Genomic DNA, 22,897 nt, shown 5'->3' on the forward strand with positions numbered 1-22,897 from the left:
TTTGGGCATATGCCAATATGTTGCCTCAGTAATTGCCCCTCTTTACCCAAGTGATGGTTAGACCTAGTTTCCTCAGGTTCCCACTGTGGTTAACCCTGATTTCCCCATTGGTTCCCACAGTGGTTAACCCTGGTTTTCCCAGTGGTCCCACTCTGGTTAACCCTGGTTTTTCTCACTGGTTCCCACAGTGGTTAGTCCTGGATTTTCATCAGGTTCGCATGGTATTTAGCCCTGGGTTTTCCCACTGGCTCCACAGTGGTTAGCCCTAGTTTTTTGCTGGTCCCCATCGTGGTTAGCCCTGGTTTTGCCACTGGTTCCCACAGTGTTAGCACTGGTTTTCCCACTGGTTCCACAGTAGTTAGTCCTGGTTTTCCCACTGGCTCCGCAGTGGTTAGCCTTGGATTTCCCACTGGTTCCCACAGCAATTAACCCTGGTTTCCCAGTAGTTCCACAGTGCTTAGCCCTGGTTTTCCCACTGGCTCCACAGTGATTCGCCCCTGGTTTTCCTACTGGCTCCCACACTGGTTAGCCCTGGCTCTCCCATTGGCTCTCACAGTGATTAGCCCTGGTTTTCCCATTGTTTCCCACAGTGCTTAACCCTGGTTTTCCCACAAATTACCACGGTGGTTAGCCCTGGTTTCCCCATTGGTTATCACAGTTGCTACCCCTGGTTTCCCATATGGTTGCCCTTGGTTTTCCTAAAAGCTGCCCAGATGGTTGGCCTTGGTTTCTAGGTAAGTTGGCCTTTTATCCCCAGTAATTGCATCCAGTTGTTGGCTGTTTTCTCCAGTGGTTACCACAATAGTTAGCCCTAGTTTCTTCAGTGATTGCCCCAACAATTGGCACTAGTTTCTCTAGCGGTTGCCCCAGGAATGGCCTGAACCCTGATAAATTAAGGAGAGGGATCTTTGAGCTCACAGTCTTGCATCAGAATTGAGCTCTAGTACAGTTTGCCTGGTGTGTGCCATAACAAGGCTATCTTTTCAATATGGTAAGTCATCTATAATGGAAGACATTTATATGCTTTCTCCTTTATTTCCTTAACTTGTTGTATGGTTAGTGATTAATCCCATCGAAAGTCATGTCCCACCATTTGATAAAACTTTATATTATATGGTCTGTAAAATTCCTTTAGTTGCTCGATAACTTCCGAATCTATCTGGACGTGAGTCCTTCCTTTCGATTTCCCTAGACACCTTGGTGTGCTGCTGCTTTCTGGTTTCTTCAGGCAAGGAAATCCCTTGGTTTTGTTGAAGTAAAAGTGTTTGTCCGTGACAATCCTCTTGAGGCCTAAGAAGTCCTGCACTTTGCCCATTTCTCCAGCTGGGTCAATGATGAGCCTCTCCCCACTGACAAAATGAATTTGGGAGAGGGGAAAATACTGGAGCCAGTTCTCCAGATGCAAGGCATAGATTCCAATGCGTATGGCACTCCAAGAGGCATCGAGCAGGCCCAGGGTCCTATTCTTGAAGGCTAGAACTTCAAAGGTTGGAATGTCAGGTTTCTTGGACAGTGTCTGGGTGTAGTCTGAAATGGCTCTGGTCACTGGGTTCCTGACCACTACGATGAGTTTAGTGTCCTTTGCCATCGAGAATATTCGTTTTGGTGCCTCTCTGGTAACAAAGTAACTGGGCGTTTTCTCCATGGTGATCTGACCATCCAAGGTCTTGGGCATCAAGCTTCTAAGGACATATAAAAAGCAGCTATTAGTATTCTTGGCAGTAGTAGATCAAATTATTTCTAGTTTACATATAATGCATGAAAATGGGAGGAACATGGTAAACAGATAAACAGAAATTCTGAATTAGAAGTGAAGAAATGAACTGTTTGGTGAGTTTCTAGTGAGTATCCATTAAGTGGTCAAGATCTATTCTACTGAGGTTTAAAATAGTACAAAAATTGTGATAAGATTAATAAATATAAAAAAATGAATTAAGTAATTAAAGCACATAAGTATGACAAGACAGATGATGTGTTATGTCTGCAGTATGTGGGAATTCCTGGGTACGAGTGTGACCCAAGGGCAAATACATCAGCAATAAGTGTCTGTGGCTTAAGGAGCTTCAGCACATAGTCATTGAGCTGGAGGCTGAACTGAAGACATTGTGACACATTAAAAAGGGCAAGTATTACCTGGTCACTTTGTACTAGGAGGCAGTCACATCTCTTGGGGTCGGGTTTTCTGATTTGGAAGCTGGTCAGGGATAAGAGGGAGTGACTGAAGCTGAGGTAGATAAGGAGACACAGAGGGTAGGAGTGCAGGGTGTCAGCCTCTGCAATTTTCCAGCAGTTTCGAGATTCTTTCAGCTTGTCTGGATGAGAGTCAGGGCTGCAGGCTGGATGTGCTGACTGACACAGCACTATGGTACACAAAGTCATTCAAATTGGGGGAGTGCAAAGGAATGCAGCGGTCGTAGGGGATGGTATAATAAGGGGGATTGACACTTCTCTGCAGAAAAGAGCAAGAGTCCAGCTAGTGCTTACCTAGTGCCCGGGTTCACAACCTTTGTTCACAGTTAGAGAGGAACTTACAGTAAAAGGGGGAGGATCAAGTGGTTGTGGCCTATGTAGGTACTAATGTCAGAGGACAGATGAGGAAAGAGGTTCTGCATATCAGTATCAGGAGCTGTGCACCAAATTAAGAAGCAATACCTCAAATGCAATCATTTCTGGATTATTACTTGAGCAATGTGCAAATTGGCACAAGGTTAGTGAAATTAATATGTGATTCAAAGATTGATGTGAGAGAATTGGGTGCTGGTCCATGGGGCACTGGCACCACTGGAAAGTGGATTCTGTATCACAATGGCGGTCTTCATCTGAACCGTGCTGGAGCTGATGTTCTAGCGGACCATATAACTAGGGAAGTAGAGAGAGTTTTAAACAGAATAATGAGGCAAGAGATCAAATTTAGGAAGATGTAAACCAAAGAGAAGAGACAAGGAAATCAAGGTGGGTACAAATATGGAAATGATAAACAGATCGAGACAGAAAGGGACAGAGAGTACAAATCTAAAATCAAATCAACAGGTATGACTAGATGCTATAAAAATAATAAAAGGACAAAACTAGAGGCTCTGTATCTAAAATCTTTTGAAACAAAAGAGATCAAATGATAGGGCAAATAGAAATTAATAAGTACGATCTGATGGCCATTACTGAGACATTGCTACAGGATGACAGAGAATGGGATCTGAATATTGAAGGATATGAGACATTTAGGAACGACTGAAAGTTAGGAAAAGGTGGAGGGCTGGCTCTGTTAATTAAAGCTGGTGTTAGCACATTAGAGAGGGATGGCTTAAGTTCAGGAAATCAGGATGTAGAAGCAGTTTGGGTTGAGAAGATAAATTATGAAGTCAAGAAATCGCTTGTGGGAGTGATGTATAGGCTCCCTAATTGTAATGACATAGGAAGACAGAGTATGAAGGAAGAGATAATGGGAGCTTGTCAGAAAGGGATAGTAATATAATGGGGGATTATAATAACTAATATAATCTACATGTAGACGAGGAAAACCAAATGGGCAAAGGTAGCATAGATGAGGAGTTAGTAAAATGTTTTCACAGTAGTTTCTTAAAACAGCATGTTCTGAAGGCAACCTGGTGCAGGCTGTACAAGACCTGGTATTGTGGAATGAGATAGGATTAATTTGTAATCACATAGTGAAAGCACCCCTAGGTAGCAGCAATCTTAATATGATTGGATTTTACATTCAGTTTGAGGGAGAGAAGGGTGCATTGAAGACTAGTATTTTAAACTTAAATAAGGGAAATTATGAGGATGGGAAGGAGGAGCTAACTAAAGTGAACTGAGAAATGAAGTTAAATGACAGGTCTGTAGAGATCCAGTGGCAGATATTTATAGGGAAATTTCAGAATATATAGTTTTTTTTATTAATTCGTGGGACATAGGCATCACTGGCTGGCCAGCATTTATTGCCCGTCCCTAATTGCCCTTGAGAAGGTGGTGGTGTGCTGCCTTCTTGAGTCGCTGCAGTCCATGATACATTCCAATGAGAAAGAAAAATTACAATGGGAGGATCCACTCTGTTGTTAACTAAAAAAGTTAAAGACAGTATCAAACTTAAAGAAAAAGCATATAATTGTGCAAAGATGGGTGACAGGTCAGAAGATTGGACAGAATATAAATAACAGCAAAGAGACAAGATTAATAAGAAGAGAAAATTGGACTACAAGAGAAAGAAGGTAGAAATATGAAGAATTCCTGTAGATATTTAAGTAAGAAAAGAGTTAACAAAATGAGCATTGAACCTATAGAAAGTGCCTTTGGGAAGTTGATAATGAAAAGTAGGGAGGTGGCAGATGAATTGGTTGAGTATTTAGCATCAGTCTTCACTATAGAGGATACAAGTAACATCCCAGAAATAGTTGTAAATCAGGAAAAGGAAGGCAAGGAGGAACTCAGGAAAGTGTGATATTTTGAACAAATTGTTGGGGTTATGGTCTGACAAATCTTTTAAGTTTAGATGAATTTCATTCTTGGGTCATGAAAGAAGTAGCTCGTGAGATGCATTGGCTTTAATTTTCTGAAATTCCCTAGATTCAGAGAATGTTCTATTGGATTGGAAAAAAGCAAATGTAACTCCTTTATTCAAAAAGGGAAATGACAGAAAGTAGAAAGTTACAGACCAGTTAGTCTAACATCTATCAGCAGGAAAATGTTAGAAGTTCTTATTAAAGATATTACAGCAGGGCACTTAGAAAAACATCAGGGCAATCAGGCAGAGTCAGCAAGGTTTTGTGAAAGGGAAATCATGCTTAACCAATTTATTGGAGCTCTTTGAAGGAGTCACATGTGCTGTGGATAAAGGGAACCAAAGGATATACTGTACTTAGATTTCCAGAAGGCATTTGAAAAGGAGTAACATCAAAGGTTATTGCAGAAACTAAAAGTTCATGGCGTAGAGGATAACTTATTGGCATGGATTGAAGATTGAATAGCTAACAAGAAACAGACAGTTGGCATAAATGGGTCTTTTTCTGGTTGGCAGGATGTCACAGGGACCAGTGCTGGGGTGTCAACATTTTACGATTTATATAAATGACTGGAAGGTATGGTTGTGAAATTTATCAATGATACGATGATAAGTAGGAAAGTAAATCACGAAGAGGATATAAGAAGACTACAAATGGACATAGATAGGATAAGTGAGTGGGCAAAGTTTTGGCAAATGGAGTATAATGCAGGAACATTTAAGCTGGAAGATTAAAAAATAAAATAATTATCTAAATAATGAGAGATTGCAGAGTTCTGTGATTCAGAGGATGACTGACAAATGACCAGTATGCAGGTACTGCAAATAATTATCATTTATTGTGAGGAGAATTGACTACAAAAATAGGGAGACTATGCTTCAGTTGTACGGAACACTCGTGAGAGCATTTTTGGAGTACTGTGAACAGTATTAGTCTCCTTATTTAAGGAAAGTTGTAAATGAGTTAGAAGCAATTCAGAAAAAATTTACTAGACTAATACCTTGAATGGGCGAGTTATCTTATGACAAAAAGTTGGCCCGTTTCAGCTTGTATTCACTAAAGTTTAGAAGAGTAAGAAACAACTTTAAAATCTTTAAGTTCCTGAGTGGTATTGACAGGGTGATGTGGCGAGGATGTTTCCTCTTGTTGGAGAATGTAGAGTTAGGGATCACTGTTTAAAAATAAGAGGTCACTCAATTTAAGACAAAGTTGAGGAGAAATTTATTTTCTCAGGGTTTTGAGTCTTTGGAACTTTCTTCCTCAAAAGGCAGGTAGAAGCAGAGCTATTGGCAGGATTTTTTGCTGTTGTAGTGTTGGGCATCTTCAGACAGAAAATGTCATGATAAATCCAAAGCTGTGTTTTATGTCAGCATGAAAGTTTACCACGATTGTCCTTTCTGCCCAGCAGTGCTGGACCATGTTTCCTGCTGTTCAGCATTGGGAACATCGTGATGATACATTTTCATCTTATCGGGCCCATACGCCAGAGTCATACCCACCTATCAAAAAATCCATCCACGGTGACAGGATGTCAGAATGGCACAAATCAAAACTGATTATAAAAGGCATGCACCTAGCGAGCACCCTTTCAAAGTGAGCTTGGGGCTGAATGCAGCACTAGCAGAGTGGCTCCGCATATTAACAGGGCTGACTTACTGACTGAGGGTGACCAGCCTTTGACTCAGGAATACTCACTCTGACTGGTGGTCAAAGAGACTAGACTCAGGTAAATAGGCTTTGACTTGAGGGTACAGGTCTCACTTGCTTAACTTGGTGGGGAATGGGGGGGCACTGCGGGGGTTGACCAGACTCAACCCACAGGGTAACACTGGAGGAAGTCAAGGGTAACACTGGAAGGAGAGGAAAACCGGTGTAACACTAGAAGAACACTGGGGTACCACTGGAAAGAGACTGCAGTAACACTGGAGGGAGATTGGGGTAAAACTGGAAGGAGACTGGGGTACCACTATAAGGGGACTGGGGTAACACTGGAAAGAGGCTGGGGTAACACTGGAAGGAGACTGGGGAAAGGTACTGGGGGACTAGTTGAAGGATATCTGGACAAGACTCCAATCCACTGGAGGGAAGACTCCAGGCCACCAGAGGGAAAATTCAGGCCATCAACCAGGTGAATGATTGCAGGATAATGGGGGGCTAGTTGGGGGAGACCGGGGCATTGAAACGTTTTGGGGAAGGGGTTAATTGTCAACTATTGTGGGAACCATTCCTAAGAATGCCTTCCACTGCTGGGCCACAGGAAAACAGCTACATTCCCTTCAAGAGTTGGCAATGGCATGGGGAGAACACTCCTAATTCTTGGCTTTGTGTTGAAGTGCATGTTGACAAGTGCCCCCAAAGACCAAGTTGAGCACAAGGCCTTGGATTGAAGTTTAGGACAATGCCTGTGCCTGAGTTGAGAGCTCATGATGCAGTAAAGTGACCAGGGCTCTGGCCACATGTCATGTGGTGTGGGATATGGGTGGTATGGGCAGAATGTGCAGTAAGGTCTAGTCATCAATGTGGTGGCCAGGACATGAATCAATGGGCTTTGAGAGATAGCTTCAATTATGAATAATAGGCAAAAAGTGGTCCTTAGGAGACAGAAGCTAACTGTCGAGTTTTTCTCTGAGAACGTACAAAACCTGCAGCCTTGTGATCACTGTCATTCTTTTGAAGAATCATTGGAGATGTTGGGCTTGCAAAAGGCAGGAGCAGAACTGTGAAGAGGAAGAGGTGGCAGATCCTGCTCTGCATTCACAAGATTACCCCCAGAGAGCTATTGCTTGGAATTGCCTCACTAGACCCAAGGTCGATAGACGTACCTAACATAACTGCAGAGGTCTGAATACCAGTGTCGCTGAAGGCTACACTGTGTATGTCTAGGGAATTGGTTGATCACATTTGCCACCTTCTGCAAGATTGGGCGCCATGGGGAATTGGAGAATATTCATTGCCAGTGTTGCTGAAAGTTTAAGCTAAGCTCAATTTTTATGTTAGTGGCTCCTTCCAGGGCTCCACAAGTGATCACTATGGGATTTCACAAGCCTCCACACACAAATGATTCCAGTCTTGGATGGATGCAGTCTTCGCAGGGGCATACTACTTTGCCAATTTTGACCAGGATCAGGCAAGCCAGAATGCAAGGCCAATGGGCTTTGCAAAAATACTTGCCTTCCCAGAGGTGCAGGGTGTCATCGATTGCATTCATGTGGCACTCAGACTTATGGGATATCAAGCAGTGAACAACGTGAATTGCAAGGGCTTCTGCTTGCTGAATGTTAAGCTGGTCTGCGACCACACCAAATGCATCCTACAGGTATGTGCTTGATTCCCTGGGAGTGTGAACAATTTCTACATTCAGAACCACTCTTAGATCTCAGAGTCCTAAGAGGTTTGAGGGTTAGCTCCTCGGTGACAAGGGCTAACCACTAAGGAGGTGGCTAATGATGCCTGTGCGGAGGCCACAGAGTGCAGCTGAGACAAGGTATGATGAGGCTCACCATGCAACTTGCGATTTGGTGAAGCAAACCATTGGGATGATGAAAGTGAGATTCTGGTGCCTGGACCAGTCTGGTGAAGCCCTCTAATATAATCTGCAGAGGGTGTCATGCATTGTTGCCTCCTGCACCTTGCATAATCTGGTGTTGCAATGGGGGAAGTAACTGCCTGAGGATGAGATGGAGGAACTGCACGTTTCCCCTAAGAGGATGGCTGGGAAGGAGACAAGGCTGAGGAGGTCCTTAAAGGAGCGGATGTCGGCCATGAGAATAATGGCAATGTCCAGACAAGGCAGACAAGTATGATAACTCATGAAGGGTGATGTGGAGATCCTGTGAGGACATCCCATTATCTTCACATGCCTTCTGTGAGTGTTTCTCTCCAATCTGACTAATGGCAGTGCACACTCTGTGATAACGCTCCTGTCACAGGGACACAGTGGCTGCCTACAGTCCCTACTCTGCAGAGGACGGTGCATTAATCCTCACAGAGCTTCTGTGAATGTCTGACTCCTGTCTAGCTGATACCAGCTTGCTTGCTGTCAGTGACTAGGGTCATATCATGGTGATGCAGCAGGGCAAGTTCCACCTCTCCTGACCTTATGGCATTTTTCCTGAGCAGTCGCTTGACGATTGGTACCACTGGAGGCTGAGGCATATGGGTTGGAGGGCCATCCTCACCTCAAAAGGTGTAGTGAGCACACATTGGGATGAGTGACGCTAGCCCTGTATGTCACACAAGCATGACTGATATGTAGTCACTGTGAAGGGACATCACCAAAGTGCTGGGAGCCTTGCACAAAGCACATGGAGAAAGCCTTGGACTGAACACCCTGCCCTTTTCTTGTACAGAAATCAGGCTTTCAGGTTGGGATTACAGGAACACTCATCAGAACAAGGAGTCATAGAAAGGGTACAATTAGTGACGGTTTACTTACAGAGGTGAATGTTTATGTACAAGTGCTTGACATGCTGTTCTCTGGTGCTGAGACTTAGGTATTCCAGCAAGCCTGCACTGTGGAGTGCACGTCCTGCACCATTAAATGTATGTTCTGCACCATGGAGTTTATGTCCTGCAGCAGTGCGGGACAAAGGTCTTGCACCAATATTTCCACAGCAGCCGCCATCCTAATTGTGTTGCATTTCAGTGTTGGCACAATCACTTTATGCCTAAGACAGATGGACTCCCCCTTTCAGTCCTTAGAGTGTACGAAACATCCTTTCCTGATTTTCCCAAGTTTGCCTTTAGAGCTCCAATAGCTGAGGCATGCTTCAGTTCACAGGCTTGTCATCTGACTGGGACTCAGCAGAATTCTGGTCTTCAGCAATCCTCTGAGTGCTGGCACCCAGGGATTTCCTGTCCTTACCTGCTGTGACTCAGAGAGTGATATGCTCACCAGGTTATGACCCCGAGGCTACTCTAGAACTAGGTCTCACTGAGATGCGTGTATCTATGCTGGTGAAGGGTGCTGTGATGTTTCTTGATATCAGGGTCCATGAAACCCTCCTCTGCTAGTGTTAGGGCTGGAGTCGAGAGCTTGGCTGGTGGACTGCCTCAGCTGCTTCATTGATGTGCCTATGAAAGAATGGAGTAGTCATTAGTGCATGCAGGGACCTGAGAAGCAGGGGACATGACTCACAGCGTTGTTGTCTGATGGATGATGCAATGCTAGATCCTCACTTGCTTTATCGCCGCCAATCTCACTATCAGCACAGAAGCAGTTGATGTCATAGAATCCATACAGTACAGAAGGAGGCCATTTGGCCCATCGAGACTGCACCAACAACAATCCCACCCAGGCCCTTTCTGTGTAACTCCATGTATTTACTCTGCTAGTCACTCTGACACTAAGGGACAATTGAGCATGACCAATCAACCTAAGCTGCATTTCTTTGGAGTGTGGGAGGAAACCAGAACACCAGGAGGAAACCCACACAGATACAGGAAGAAAGTACAAACTCCACACAGACAGAATTGAACCCAGGTGCCTGGAGTTGTGAGGCAGCAGTGCTATCCACTGTGCCATCCTGGCGAGCTGGTTGACTCTGTGCTTGAAACCTGTGAGGGTGAGGACCTTGTGTTCTGACATTCCTCTGTCTGTCTGGGATCTCTTTACATGAAAACAGATGGAGAGAGTGTAATTAGGACACATGCCAAGGCAGATGATAAGGATGCCTGGCATGTGTGGATGGCAAGTGGGATCAATGAGGTGATAAGGACACAACCTGCAGGCAAAATTAAGATGTGTGTGGAAGAATGTGTGGTGGTATCCCTGGAGCTGACATTGAGTGAAATCCATGTGGATGCTTGTGAAAGTGATGAGAAGAATGACTTACCCTGACAGAACAGAGGAGGTCAGTCATCCTCTTGCGACACTGGATGGCTGTCCTCTTGTGCAGAGTGTTGGCACTCATGATCGCTGTCATTGCCTCCCACGCTAGATTGATGACTTTGCTGGTTTTCTTCCTGTGTGTGGCTAGTGGACATCATTTTGGGCCTCTACAGCACCCAAGAGACTCTCCAATGAGGTCCAAAAAGCTTGGGGTGGATTTCTTGGCAATTATCTTTTCCCAGTGACCTACAAAATGTGGTTGGTGTATGCTGGGGTGGCCTTTAAATGTGGCACCCCAATGATTGCAGCTCTGAAGTGATGGTGGGGCAGGCAAATCAGAAGCCCCCCTGCCAGGGATATGGCGTGGAACTCGTGGCAGAGAATATTTAGGACTATGTGTCGGGAAAAATCAACATTGCCATCGGCAGGCTCAACACTGTTTTTCCCATCCAGCATTGGCCTTTACCGGTTTATGGAAACATTTAACCCTTTGAATATTCTTAAGGCAGAGGTAGATAGATTCTTGATTAACAAGAGGGTGAAAGGTTATTGGAAATAGATACGAATGTGGAGTTGAGGCTACAGTCAGATCAGCCATGATCTTATTCAATGATGGAGAAGACCCAGAAGGCCAAGTGGCCTACTCCTAATTTGTTTGTTTGTATGTATGTTTGCATGTTTATAAGGAAATTCAATGGGTCCGTGATAGGGTCCATGATAGGGAAGCTTGTACATGGACCAAAGAAAGAGATTACTATATGTACTTCTCTCTCAAGAGGTGTATATTTAGGACAGTAAATTTGCAGTGGATTCTGAATGTGAAAACAAAGGTGCTTTAATGAGATGACTGTGTTTGTTTTGATGTCCAGAAGGACAAAATTAGGCTTGAGGATTAAATGATTCATTAGATTTCAAATTTAATTTGATTCTGCAGAATTCTTAAATCTGATATTAACTTCCTTCCAAAGCTGAGCTATTAAACGTATTCAGTTACTGTAAACCTTCCTTTGCTTTCTTGCTTTCACATTCCCAATCCTAACCACAGAGGAAATATTTTTAAACCAAGTACTGTGTGACTAACAGATTTTAAAATGTGTTCCCATCCATCTATTTTCCCTTAACAGCATTTCCTTTTCTGAGAAAATTCCTGGCCCACATTCTAACACCTCTCTTGTATTTGCTGCAATTTGGTGAGTAGCACGAATCCTTCTGGGTCAGAACATTGTGGATTGACCATAGACATGGAGCACAAAACTTAGGCTGACATTTCAGTTCAGTACTGCATTATTGAAGATGCTATCTTTTGGGTGAGAAGTTAAACTGAGGCCCTGCCTGACTTCTCTGGTAGATGTAAAAGATCCCATGATACTATTTGAATTCAGAACAGGGAAGTTTGTGTCCGGACTAAACTAACATTTAGTCCTCAGCCAACAACACCAGAATAGATAGTCTTGTTATTTATTTTAGTGCTGTTTGTGGAAGCTTGCTGCGCAAATTGATTGTGTTTTCTACATTACAATAGTGACTACACTTCATATGCATAGGATTGCAGAAACGAAACAGGCCATTCAGTCCAACCATATATTCCATTTGAGCCACCTCGCATTCTTCCTCATCGAAATCTGTCACCATAATCCTCTATCTCCTCTCATACTCCTCTCTTGTCTCCCTTTAAATGCAAATATGTTATTTTCTTCACATTATCCCTGTGCGTAGAGAGATCCACATTCTCATCATTACTGAGCGAAAAAGGTTTCTTCTGATTTCCCTATTGGATTTCTCAATAACAGTTTTATGTCTGTATTGATGGCTTCTAGATATGCTCATCCCACAGGAAGAAACATTTTCTTATATTTAATTTCAAAACCTTTTGTAATTTTGAAGACCTCTATTTGGTCACTCCTCAGCCTTCTTTTTTCAACAGAGACCCTGGGTAGAATTTTATAGCCTTGCTTGTCCCAAAACCATAAAATCCCACCTGAGGTCAATGGACCTTTCCATGGTCTGCCCCTCACGTGCTCCGATTCCCACGGAAGATGGAATGATAAAATTCTGCCCCCAGCCTGTGAATCCATTACTGATATGTGTACTCACACATTTTTGGTGTCAGCTTTGTAAATCTTCTTGGCACCCTTTTCAGTCAGTGCCTTTATATCTTTCTATATATTACATAGCGATCAGAAATATGTAGCAGCCTAACTGTGGCCTGACCAAGATTCGATACGTGTTAAGCATAACCTATCTACTTTTCAATTCTGTCTCTCTAGAAATAAAGACTAGAATTTGGCTTTTCCTTTAATGGCCTCACCAACCTAACCAATTTCTACTGATTTGGTGTATTGATATTCTAAGATTCATTTGCTCCTCTACCCCACTAGACATGCAACTTCCATTGGCTTCATTGACTTTAACTTTAACTTAACTTACTAGTGTCACAAGTAGCCTTACATTAGCACTGCAATGAAGTTACTGTGAAAATCCCCTAGTTGCCGCAGTCCAGCGCCGGTTCGGGTACGCTGAAGGAGGATGTAGCATGGCCAATGCACCTAACCAGCACATCTTTTAGACTGTATGGGAAAACCGGAGGAAACCACGCAGACATGAGGAGATGTGCAGATAGTGACCCAAGCTGGGAATCGAACCAGGGTCCCTGGCGCTGTGAGGCTAACCACTGTGTCACCATGACTGTAAAGTACTTTTGAGTGTGTCTCTCCACCTCACCCAATCTTCTTTGTCACTATTTTATCAATGCAATTGTCATAGCTCCTTGTCAAGTACACCATTTTCTTGCACTGTTCTGTCACCTCACTTTGTTGAAAGTCAGTGTACAATCTTTGATTTTAACTCATCCATTTCTCTCAAAACTTTTCTCCTCTCACCTGGTCAGCTTTCTCTTTCTCTTGCAATCCCTGTAGATTTTACACCAAAGACTGGCCTCACCTGCCAGACACATCTTTTCAATGTTTCCTGGAGGCAGTGAAGAAATCTTTGAACTCGAAGCTGGGATGGAATGGGATGACAGGCAGGGGTCAGAGGAAGAGAAGAGAACTACACAAGTATTGAGACAATTTTGCCAGCAGAGAATAGATCTGCAAGGAATCATGGATCTTACATTTAACATTGTTGTGCATGTTTTTTAGGCATGGAATAACAGAATCAAGCAGAAGCCTGCATCATATTGTCTCCATTGGTTGGGATTATTTTTAGGTGGCTCAGAAAAGGAAAAGGCTACTCAGCCCATCAAATGTTGGTTCATTAGAGCCACTGCATAATTATTTTATCATAGACTTCTGGTATTGCTAGGGCAACTACTTCCCTGACAGTGCCATTAATATCTCTAAAATCTTTAATCTTCTTTCCCAATTCATCTTGATCCAGGCACTAATTGACCCTGAATCAAACTCCCTCTCTCTGTGAGTTTGTTCTATGTGTCCACTGTCCTGTGGGAGAAAATCATTTCTAAATTTCCAACAAGATTGACATAAGGCTAGCCAATCTTGCTAATGTGTCTTCAAGTTCACCATGCACTGTGGTGGACTTCTTTACTGCTTCTTCCTCCAGATCTTTTATTGTGATAAAGACCTTCAAATAAAGAAGGAAATTGCAAAGCCACATGGCACTTTATCAAGCATACATATCATGCAACAGGGAATAATACATCAGGGAACATCTTATCAAGCAATAATACAGCAGAGAACAATACATTTGACAGAAATACAGCAGGAAGCAATTCATTGGAGAATAGGTTAGGCAGGGAATAATATATATGGGCATAATAGGGTATGGAACAGTACACCTGGGAGTAATACACCATGGAATAATAAAGCAAGGAGAAATATACCAGGGAATAACATGAGAGAATGGTTGAATTATGGTTATATTATGGATCTAGTAATTCTGCTTCAGAGACAAATCATCCCTCACACACCCCACAACAAACAGAAATTCAAATTTAATGAATTAATTTAATCCGGACTAAGAAAACTGGTCTCAGGAATGGTTAGCATGAAATAACTGGATTGTCATAAAAATGCACCTAGTTCACTAACAGGCTTGGGAAAGAACTCCATTACCGTTACTTGGTCTGGCCGACAAGTGACTCTAATCCTCAGCAAACGTGATTGACCCTTAACTGTCCTCCAGAGTTCCCCAGCAAGCTACTCAGTTGCATCAAGCTGCCAAGAAAAGCCCAAAGAAGAATAAAACTAGACAGACCATCCTTCATCAACCTCGGCAGCAGACACAGCAAAGGCATGCCAATCCCATTCGACTCTGCAATGCCCTCCTCACTAATGTCTGGGGACTTTGCCAAAACTGAGAGAGTTGTCCTGCATACTAGCCAAACAACAGCCTGCCATAGCTGAATTCACAAAATCATAACTTTCAGATAATAATAGCTAGAAGCAGGAGTATGCCATTCGGCTCTTCGACCTGCTCTGCCATTCATTTTGATCATGGCTGATGATCAAATTCAATATCCTGTTCTCACCTGCCCCCATACCCTTTGATCCCTTTAGCCCCAAGCGTTATATCTAATTTCTTCTTGAAATCAGACAACATTTTGGACTCAACTACTTTCTGTAGTAGTGAATTCAACACATTCACCAGCCATTGGGTGAAAAAAATTCCCCTCACCTCAGTTCTAAAGGTTTACCCTTATCATACAGTCATAGAGTTTACAGCATGGAAACAGGCCCTTCGGCCCAACTTGTCCATGCCGCCCTTTTTTTTGAAACCCCCTAAGCTAATCCTAATTGCCTGCCTTTGGCCCATATCCCTCTATAGCCAGCTTATCCATGTAACTATCTAAATGCTTTTTAAAAGACAAAATTGTACCTGCCTCTACTACTACCTCTGGCAGCTCATTCCAGACACTCACCACCCTCTGTGTGAAAAAATTGGCCCTCCGGACAATTCTATATCTCTCACCTTAAACCTATGACCTTTAGTTTTAGGCTTCCCTACCTTTGGGAAAAGATATTGACTATCTAGCTGATCGATGTCCCTCATTATTTTATAGACCACTATAAGATCACCCCTCAGCCTCTACACTCCAGAGAAAATAGCCCCAGTCTATCCAGCCTCTCCTTATAACTCAATCCATCAAGTCCCGGTAGCATCCTAGTAAATCTTTTTTGCACTCTTTCGAGTTTAATAATTGGCCGTACCAATATCTTGTACAACTTCAACAAGACGTTCCAATCCTGTGTTCAAAGTTCTGAACAATGAAAGCAAGCATGCCGAATGCCTTCTTCACCACTTTGTCTACCTGTGACTCCACTTTCAAGGAGCTATGAACATGTACCCCTAGATCTCTTTGTTCTGTAATTCTCCCCAACGCCCTACCATTAACTGAGTAAGCCCTGCCCTGGTTCACTCGCCCAAAATGCATCACCTTGCATTTGTCTAAATTAAACTCCCTCTGCTATTCATCAACCCACTGGCCCAATTGATCAAACTCCTGTTGCAGTTGGAGATAACTTTCTTCACTATCCACAATGCCACCAATCTTGGTGTCATCTGCAAGTTTACTAACCATGCCTCCTATATTCTCATCCAAATCATCAATATAAATGACAAATAACAATGGCACACCGCAGGTCACAGGCTTCTAGTTTGAAAAACAACTCTTTACAACCACCCTCTGGCTTCTGTCAAGAAGTGAAGATGCTGGTGTTGGACTGGGGTAAACACAGTAAGAAGTCTCACAACACCAGGTTAAAGTAATTAATCTTGGTGTGTAAATAACCTTGATTAAACTTAATGTAACATATTCTTAAAGTAAATAACATTAAACTTGGTGTGGCCTCACCAACTCCCTATACAATTGCAATAAGATATCCCTATTCCTATATTCAGATCTTCAAATATGTTCCAGTTTACTTGATGATCATCCCTGGGCAAATCACCAAAGGTGATGGCGCAGTAATATACAATTAAGAGGAAGTGACTTTGGAAGTCTTTAACATTGATGCTGAATCCATGAAGTCTCATGGCGTCTGGTGAAAAAAGTGTGCAAAGGACCTTCTGTTAATTACCACCTATCACATTCCCTAAGCTGGTGAATCAGTAATCATCTATGTTGACCATCAGTTGAAAGAAGCACTGAAGTAGTAATGGCACAGAACGTACCTCAGGGTGGGGGCTTGAATGTCTATCGTCAAGAGTGCCATAGCACCACCACTAATCAAACTTGCTGAGTCCTGAAAGATTTTTCTTGCAGCAGGTGGTGAGAAGGAAAAATTTATTTGTCCTTGTCCTTACCAACCTCCCTGTTGCAGTTGTATTTATCCATGACGTTATTGGTAGGAATGACCACTTCACAATCCTTATGGAAATTATGTTTTATTTTCACACTAAGGACGCTCCCTCTAATGTGTTATGTGGTACTATCACCATGCTAAAAGGGACAGATTCAGAATAGACTTATAAATTTAAAACTGGGCATCGATGAGATGGCAGCAGAACTGCTTTCCTCCACAATCTGTAACCTCATGACCCAGCATATCCCTAACTCTGCCATTACTATCACACCAGCGGACTAACACTGATGCAATGAGGAATGAAGGAGAGCAAGCCAGGAGCAGCAGCAGGAACGTACAAGAATATGATTCCCACCTGGTGAAGCTGCAACTTTATACATAAGAAACAGCAGAGGCAGCATGCATAGACACAGCTAAGTGATCCTACAACCAACAGATCAGATCAAAGCTCTGCAGTCCCACCATATCTAGTTGCGAATGGTGGTGGACAATTAAACAACTAACTGTAGGAGAAGGCTCCACAAATATCCCTATTCTCCATGATGGAGAAGCCCAGTACTTACTCGGAATAAAATGCTCATCAGTGTTCAGTTTGAGTTGAGCCAGGACAGTGTGGCTCCTGACTTCATTACAGCTTGGTCCAAACGTGGACAAAAGAGCTCAATTCCAGAGGTGGGGTAAGAGTGACAGCCCTTTACATCAAGACAGCATTTGACCAAGTGTGGCATCAAGAGTCCCTAACAAAATTGAAATCAATGAGAATCATACATCATAGCATCTCAGCACCAAAACATTACTGCAGTGTTCCTGAGGATAATGACCTAGGTATTTGTTAAAAATTTAAGTGGTTGTATGATTGCTTTAAGAGCCGGTCACAGGATTTGATGGTGATGTCATTAGGGTATTTCATAGGCTTCTGCCCAAGATTCATTTTCCACTCTACAGGCAACAGCTTCTTCAATAAATCTATTGTTATTTTAAATCAACACTTGCAAACCACGTCTTTTTGTTTATAACTCACAATCCTAACCCTAGTTAAGACATTACAGTACCAACCATTTTCAGCCGCTTTATTAATGACTGTCTATCCAACATAATATCAGAAGTGGAAATGCTCACTGATGATTGCACAAACGTACTATATAATTCACAGGCAGTCAGTAGCCATATGCAAGAAGAACTTGTCAACATTCATGCTTGGTTTTGATAAGAGGCAAGTAGCATTCATAAATGCCAGGCTCTAACAAGAGAAAACCTAATTATCTCCCCTTGATATTTAATGGCATTAAGATCGTTGAACCCCCTATCAACATTGGAGTTACCATTAAGCAGAAACTTAACTAGACCAATCAGATAAATAGAGGGGTTACAAGAGCAGGTCAGAGGCTGGGAGTTCTGAGGAGAATAGCTTATATCCCGATTCCCCAAAGTCTGTCCCGTCCATAAGGTTGGAGTGTCAGGAGTGTGACGGAATACTCTCCACTTGCCCGGATTAGTGAAGCTCCTACAGCACTCAAGAAGCTCAACTTCATCTAGGACAAAGCAGCCCACTTGATCAGTATTCCATCAACCACCTTAAACATTCATTCCCTCCATGACCGTCGCAGAGCCGCAGGAGTGTATACTATGTACAAGATGCACTGTAGTAACTCATCAAGATTCCTTGCAAACCCACAATCCTTATCAACCAGAAGGACAAGGGCAGCTGACGCATAGGAACATCACCATCTGCAGGTTCATCCTCTGAGTCATATATTATCCTGACTTGAAAATATATTGCTGCGTCCTCATTGTCAATGGGTCAAAATCCTGGAAGTGACTTCCTATAGCATTTTGAGTGTACTTAGAACTCATAAACTCCAGTTGTTAAAGAAGGCAGCTCACAGAACCTTCTCAAGGGAAATTAGGGATAGATTAGTGTTAGACTTGACAGCGAAGCCATGAACAAATTAAAAATTCAGCTGGGAATACTATGGCATGGAGCAATACATTTCATATATGGGTGACATGGTAGCACAATGGTTACGGTGGCTCAGTGAAACAGTGGTTAGCACTGCTACCTCACAGTGCCAGGTATTTGGGTTCAATTCCGGCCTCAGGTGACTGTGTGGAGTTTGTGCATTCTCCCCGTGTCTGTGTAGGTTTCTTCCGGGTTCTGGTTTCCTCCCACTCTCCAAGGATGTGTGGGTTAGGTTAATTGGCCGTGCCAAGTTGTCCCTTAGTGTCGGGGGACTAGCAGAATAAATGTGTGTGGTTATAGGGATAGGGTCTGAATGGGATTGCTGTCAGTGGAGACTTGATGGGCTAAACAGCCTCCTTCTGCACTCTCGGGATTTGATAATTGTATGATTTCGAAGCAATACATTAGGGAGTAATACAGCAAAAGAAAGAACCCTTAGAAGTAATACAGCAGGGAGCAGTATATCTGGGAGTAATACAGAAGGGTGCATGGTATCTGGGAGTAATACAGCATGGGGCATTGTATCTAGGAGTAATACTTCAGGGAGTGTTGTATCTGGGAATAATACAGCAGGGAGTCATATATCTGAGAGTAATACAGCTTGAAGCATTGTATTTGGAAGTAGTACAGCAGGGGACAATTTATCTGGAATAGTACAGCAGGGATCTGTGCATTTCAATACAATACAGCAGAGAGCTGTACATGTATAGGATCTATCACTATCACATATAGACCACACAGTAGTAGAAAGGAGTGAATCATTCCAAATGTCAGCCTTAATACCTTATAAATGGGAGCAGCAATTGCATTACAAAGGAGCAGTAAGTTGCAGCAAAAAAGAGCCTAATGTGAAAGTACCTGAAGCAGAACAGAATCGTTGTACTAATTTTTAAATAGAGATAAATCTGAGGGGAACAAAAAACAAAATTGCCTTCACCCTTTATCTATTTAATCCAACAACGTGCTTTCTATGCAAACAGCTGTCTGGACTGGACACCAACAGGAACAGAAAGATGTAGTCATTAATTTTACACTAAGATTCATTGTAAATAGAGTTCATGCACACCCAATAAAAAGCATCTCATTGCTTTCAAAAGTTCGGTGGCGTCTAATTATCCATTTATTGATCAAGTACAGATTTGATTGGAAAGGGAACCTAGCAGGAAAGACTGTGGAACAACAGTGGTCGGAGTTTTGGGGGATAATTCGGAAGGCACAACATCAATTCATTCCAAGGAAGAGGAAGCATGTTCAGGGGAGGATGAGGCAACCAATGCTGACAGGGGAAGTCTGCGATAGCATAAAAGCAAAGGAAAGAGCATATAGTGAGAAGCCAGAGGATTGGGAAGCCTTTAAAAGCAAGCAGAAGATGACTAAAAAATAATAAAAGTAGAGAAGATGAAATATGAGGGTAAGCTAGCTAGTAATATAAAAGAAGATTGCATGAGTTTTTTTTAGATATATAAAAGGTAAGAGAGAAGCAAGAATGAACATTGGACCACTGGAAAATGAGGCTAGAGAAGTAATAATAGGGAACAAAGAAGTGGCAGAGGAACTGAATGGGTGGAAGACACCAGTAACATGCCAGAACTTCAAGAGAGTCAAGGGGAGAGGTAAATGGAGAGGGTACTAGGGAAGCTGAAAGATCTGAAGGTGGCTAAATCACCCAGATCGGATGGATTACACCCAGGGTTCTGAAGGAGATAGCTGAGGAGATGTGGAGGCAATGCTGGTGATCTTTCAGGGAGCACCGGAGTCAGGGAAGACCCCAGAGAACTGGAAGAAGACTAATGTAACACCCCTGTTTAAGAAGGGAGGGAGACAGAAAATGGGAAATTATAGGTCAGTTAGCCTGACCTCAGTCATGGGTAAGATCTTGGAGTCTATTATTAAGGATGAAATTGCGGAGTACTTGAAAAGGCATGGGAAAATAAGGCTGGGTAAGCATGGCTTTGTCAAAGGAGGTCATGTCTGACAAATCTGTTAGAATTCTTTAAGGAGGTAACGAAGAAGTTAAACAAAGGAGAGCCAGTGAATGTGATTTATTTGGATTTTCAGAAAGCCTTTGACAAGGTGCCTTACAAAGGCTGCTAATTAAGGTAAGAGCCAATGCTGTTAGAGACAAGGTGCTGGCATGGATAGAAGATTGGCTAACAGATAGAAAGCAGAGAGTGGAGATAAGGGGATCCTTTTCAGGTTGGCAACCGGTGACTAGTGGTTTTTCCACAGGGGTCAGTGTTGGGACCACAACTTTTCATTATGTACACTAAAGATCTGGAAGATGGAACTGAGGGCATAGTTGCTAAGTTTGTGGATGATACAAAATTATGTAGAGGGACAGGTAGTGTTGAGGAAATGGGGAGGCTGCAGAATGATTGGACAGGCTCGGAGAGTGGGCAAAAAAATGGCAGATGGAATACAGTTATGCACTTTGGTAGGAAGAATAGAGGCATAGACTATTTTTTAAAATAGGGAAAGGCTCCGGAAATCTGAAGTACATAAGGACTTGGGAGTCCTGATTCAGGACTCTCTTAAGGTTAACATGCAGGTTCAGTTGGCAATTAGGAAGGGAAATTCAATGTTAGCATTCATTTCTAGAGGGATAACGTACAAGAGCAGGGATATACTGCTGAGGGTGTATAAGGCTCTAGTCAGACCTCATTTGGAATATTGTGAGCAATTTTGGGTTCCATACCTAAGGAAGGATGTGCTGGCCTTGGAGGGGGTCCAGAGAAGGTTCACAAGAATGATCCCAGGAATGAAGGATTTGTCATATGAGGAGCAGTTGAGGAGACTGGGTCTATATTCGATGGAGTTTAGAAGGATGAGGGGAGATCTAATTGAATCTTACAGAATACTGAGAGGCCTAGATAGAGTGGACATGGAGAGAATGTTTCTACTAGTGGGAGAGACTAGAATTCGAGGGCACAACCTCAGAGTGAAGGGATGCTACTTTAACACTGAAGTGAGGAGGAAATTCTTCGATCAGAGGATGGTGAATCTGTGGAACTCATTGCCATAGAGAGCTGTGGAGGCCAGATCATTTAATATCTTTAAGACAGAGATACATAAGTTCTTGATAAATAAGGGGATCAAGGGTGACGGGATAAAAGCAGGAGAATGGGGATGAGAATCATATCAGCCATGCTTGAATGGTGGAGCTGACATGATGGGCTGAATGGCTTAATTCTGCTCCTATATCTTAAGATCTTATATTGATTTGGTTAATAGACATTAATTGGCTCCTTTTCCATACTATTTCATTCAGACTGCCATCATCCAGCTCAGGAGGAGGGATCTGGTTCATCTTTTCCAGGGCTTAAGTGGAATAATCCCTTTGTTGGAGGCTTGAATAGACGTGATCAAGGAGATAGATGAGGAGAGAAAGCCGAAGTATTACATATGGGTATCTTTTCTTTTAGCACCTCTTTACAAAGACTATTAGACATAAGGGAGATGTTACTATGCTGGAAACACTAGTGAGCAGTAAAGATGAAACTTTTTTAGCATCTGCTCATGTGTGCACAGCTGGCAAGGCCAGCAATTATTCCATCACATTCCTGACTTATGCCATGTAAATGAGGGACAGACTTTGGGGAGTTAGATGAGTTATTTACTGCAAAATTCCCAGCCTTTAACCTACTCCTTTAGCCACTGTATTTATATGGCTGGTCCAGTGGTAGCGATTTCAACAATAGTAGTGCAATTGAATTTCAAGGCGAGATGTTGGAGATGATCATGCCGGACGCTGGTGTGTCAGAATATTACTTGCCACTTTTCAGCCCAAATGTGGAGCACGGTGACATGGGCCTACAATTAAATTCTTTACCCTTAACACCCCATAGGTATAACATGGCAAGGCTGATGGAACAGATTGGTTATAGAAACTAGAAGCAGGAGTAAGCCATTTGGCCCTTTGAGCCTGCTCTGTCATTCATTTTGATCATGGCTGGATCATCAAATTCAATATCCTGATTCCCCCTTTCCCCCTATCCCTTGATCCCTTTAGCCCCAAGAGGTATATCTAATTTCTTCTTGAAATCAGACAATGTTTTGGCCTCACCTACATTCTGTGGTAATGAATTCCACATATTCAGCACCCTCTAGGTGGGGAAATTTCTCCTTGCCTCAGTTCTAAAAGGTCTTATTCTCAAACTATGATCCCTAGTTCTGGAGTCTCCTAACATTGGGAACATTCTTTCTGAATCTACTCTTTCTAACCCTATTAAAATTTTTAAAGTTTCCATGAGATCACCTCTCATTCTTCTAAAGTCCAATGAAGGCAACCCTAACCAATTTAGTGGCTCCTCATGTGACAGACTTGCCATGCCAGGAATCAGCTTGG

General features: G+C 42.7%; 1 protein-coding gene across 1 annotated transcript in view; it reads right to left on the minus strand.

Moving 5' to 3' along the window:
* Nucleotides 1–469: 469 nt before the first annotated feature.
* The window catches only part of LOC145354664 (heparan sulfate glucosamine 3-O-sulfotransferase 2-like), an 86,269-nt gene continuing 63,841 nt past the window's right edge, over nt 470–22,897 (minus strand). The window contains exon 2 of the mRNA XM_080206096.1: nt 470–1,682. Coding sequence (XP_080062222.1) covers nt 1,064–1,682 — 619 coding nt within the window. The 3' untranslated portion in view covers nt 470–1,063. The remainder of the gene's footprint in view (nt 1,683–22,897) is intronic.

This window comes from Carcharhinus amblyrhynchos, chromosome 18, assembly GCF_965287045.1.
Source record: "Carcharhinus amblyrhynchos chromosome 18, sCarAmb.v2.hapA, whole genome shotgun sequence".
In the NCBI taxonomy this organism is placed as follows: Eukaryota; Metazoa; Chordata; class Chondrichthyes; order Carcharhiniformes; family Carcharhinidae; genus Carcharhinus; species Carcharhinus amblyrhynchos.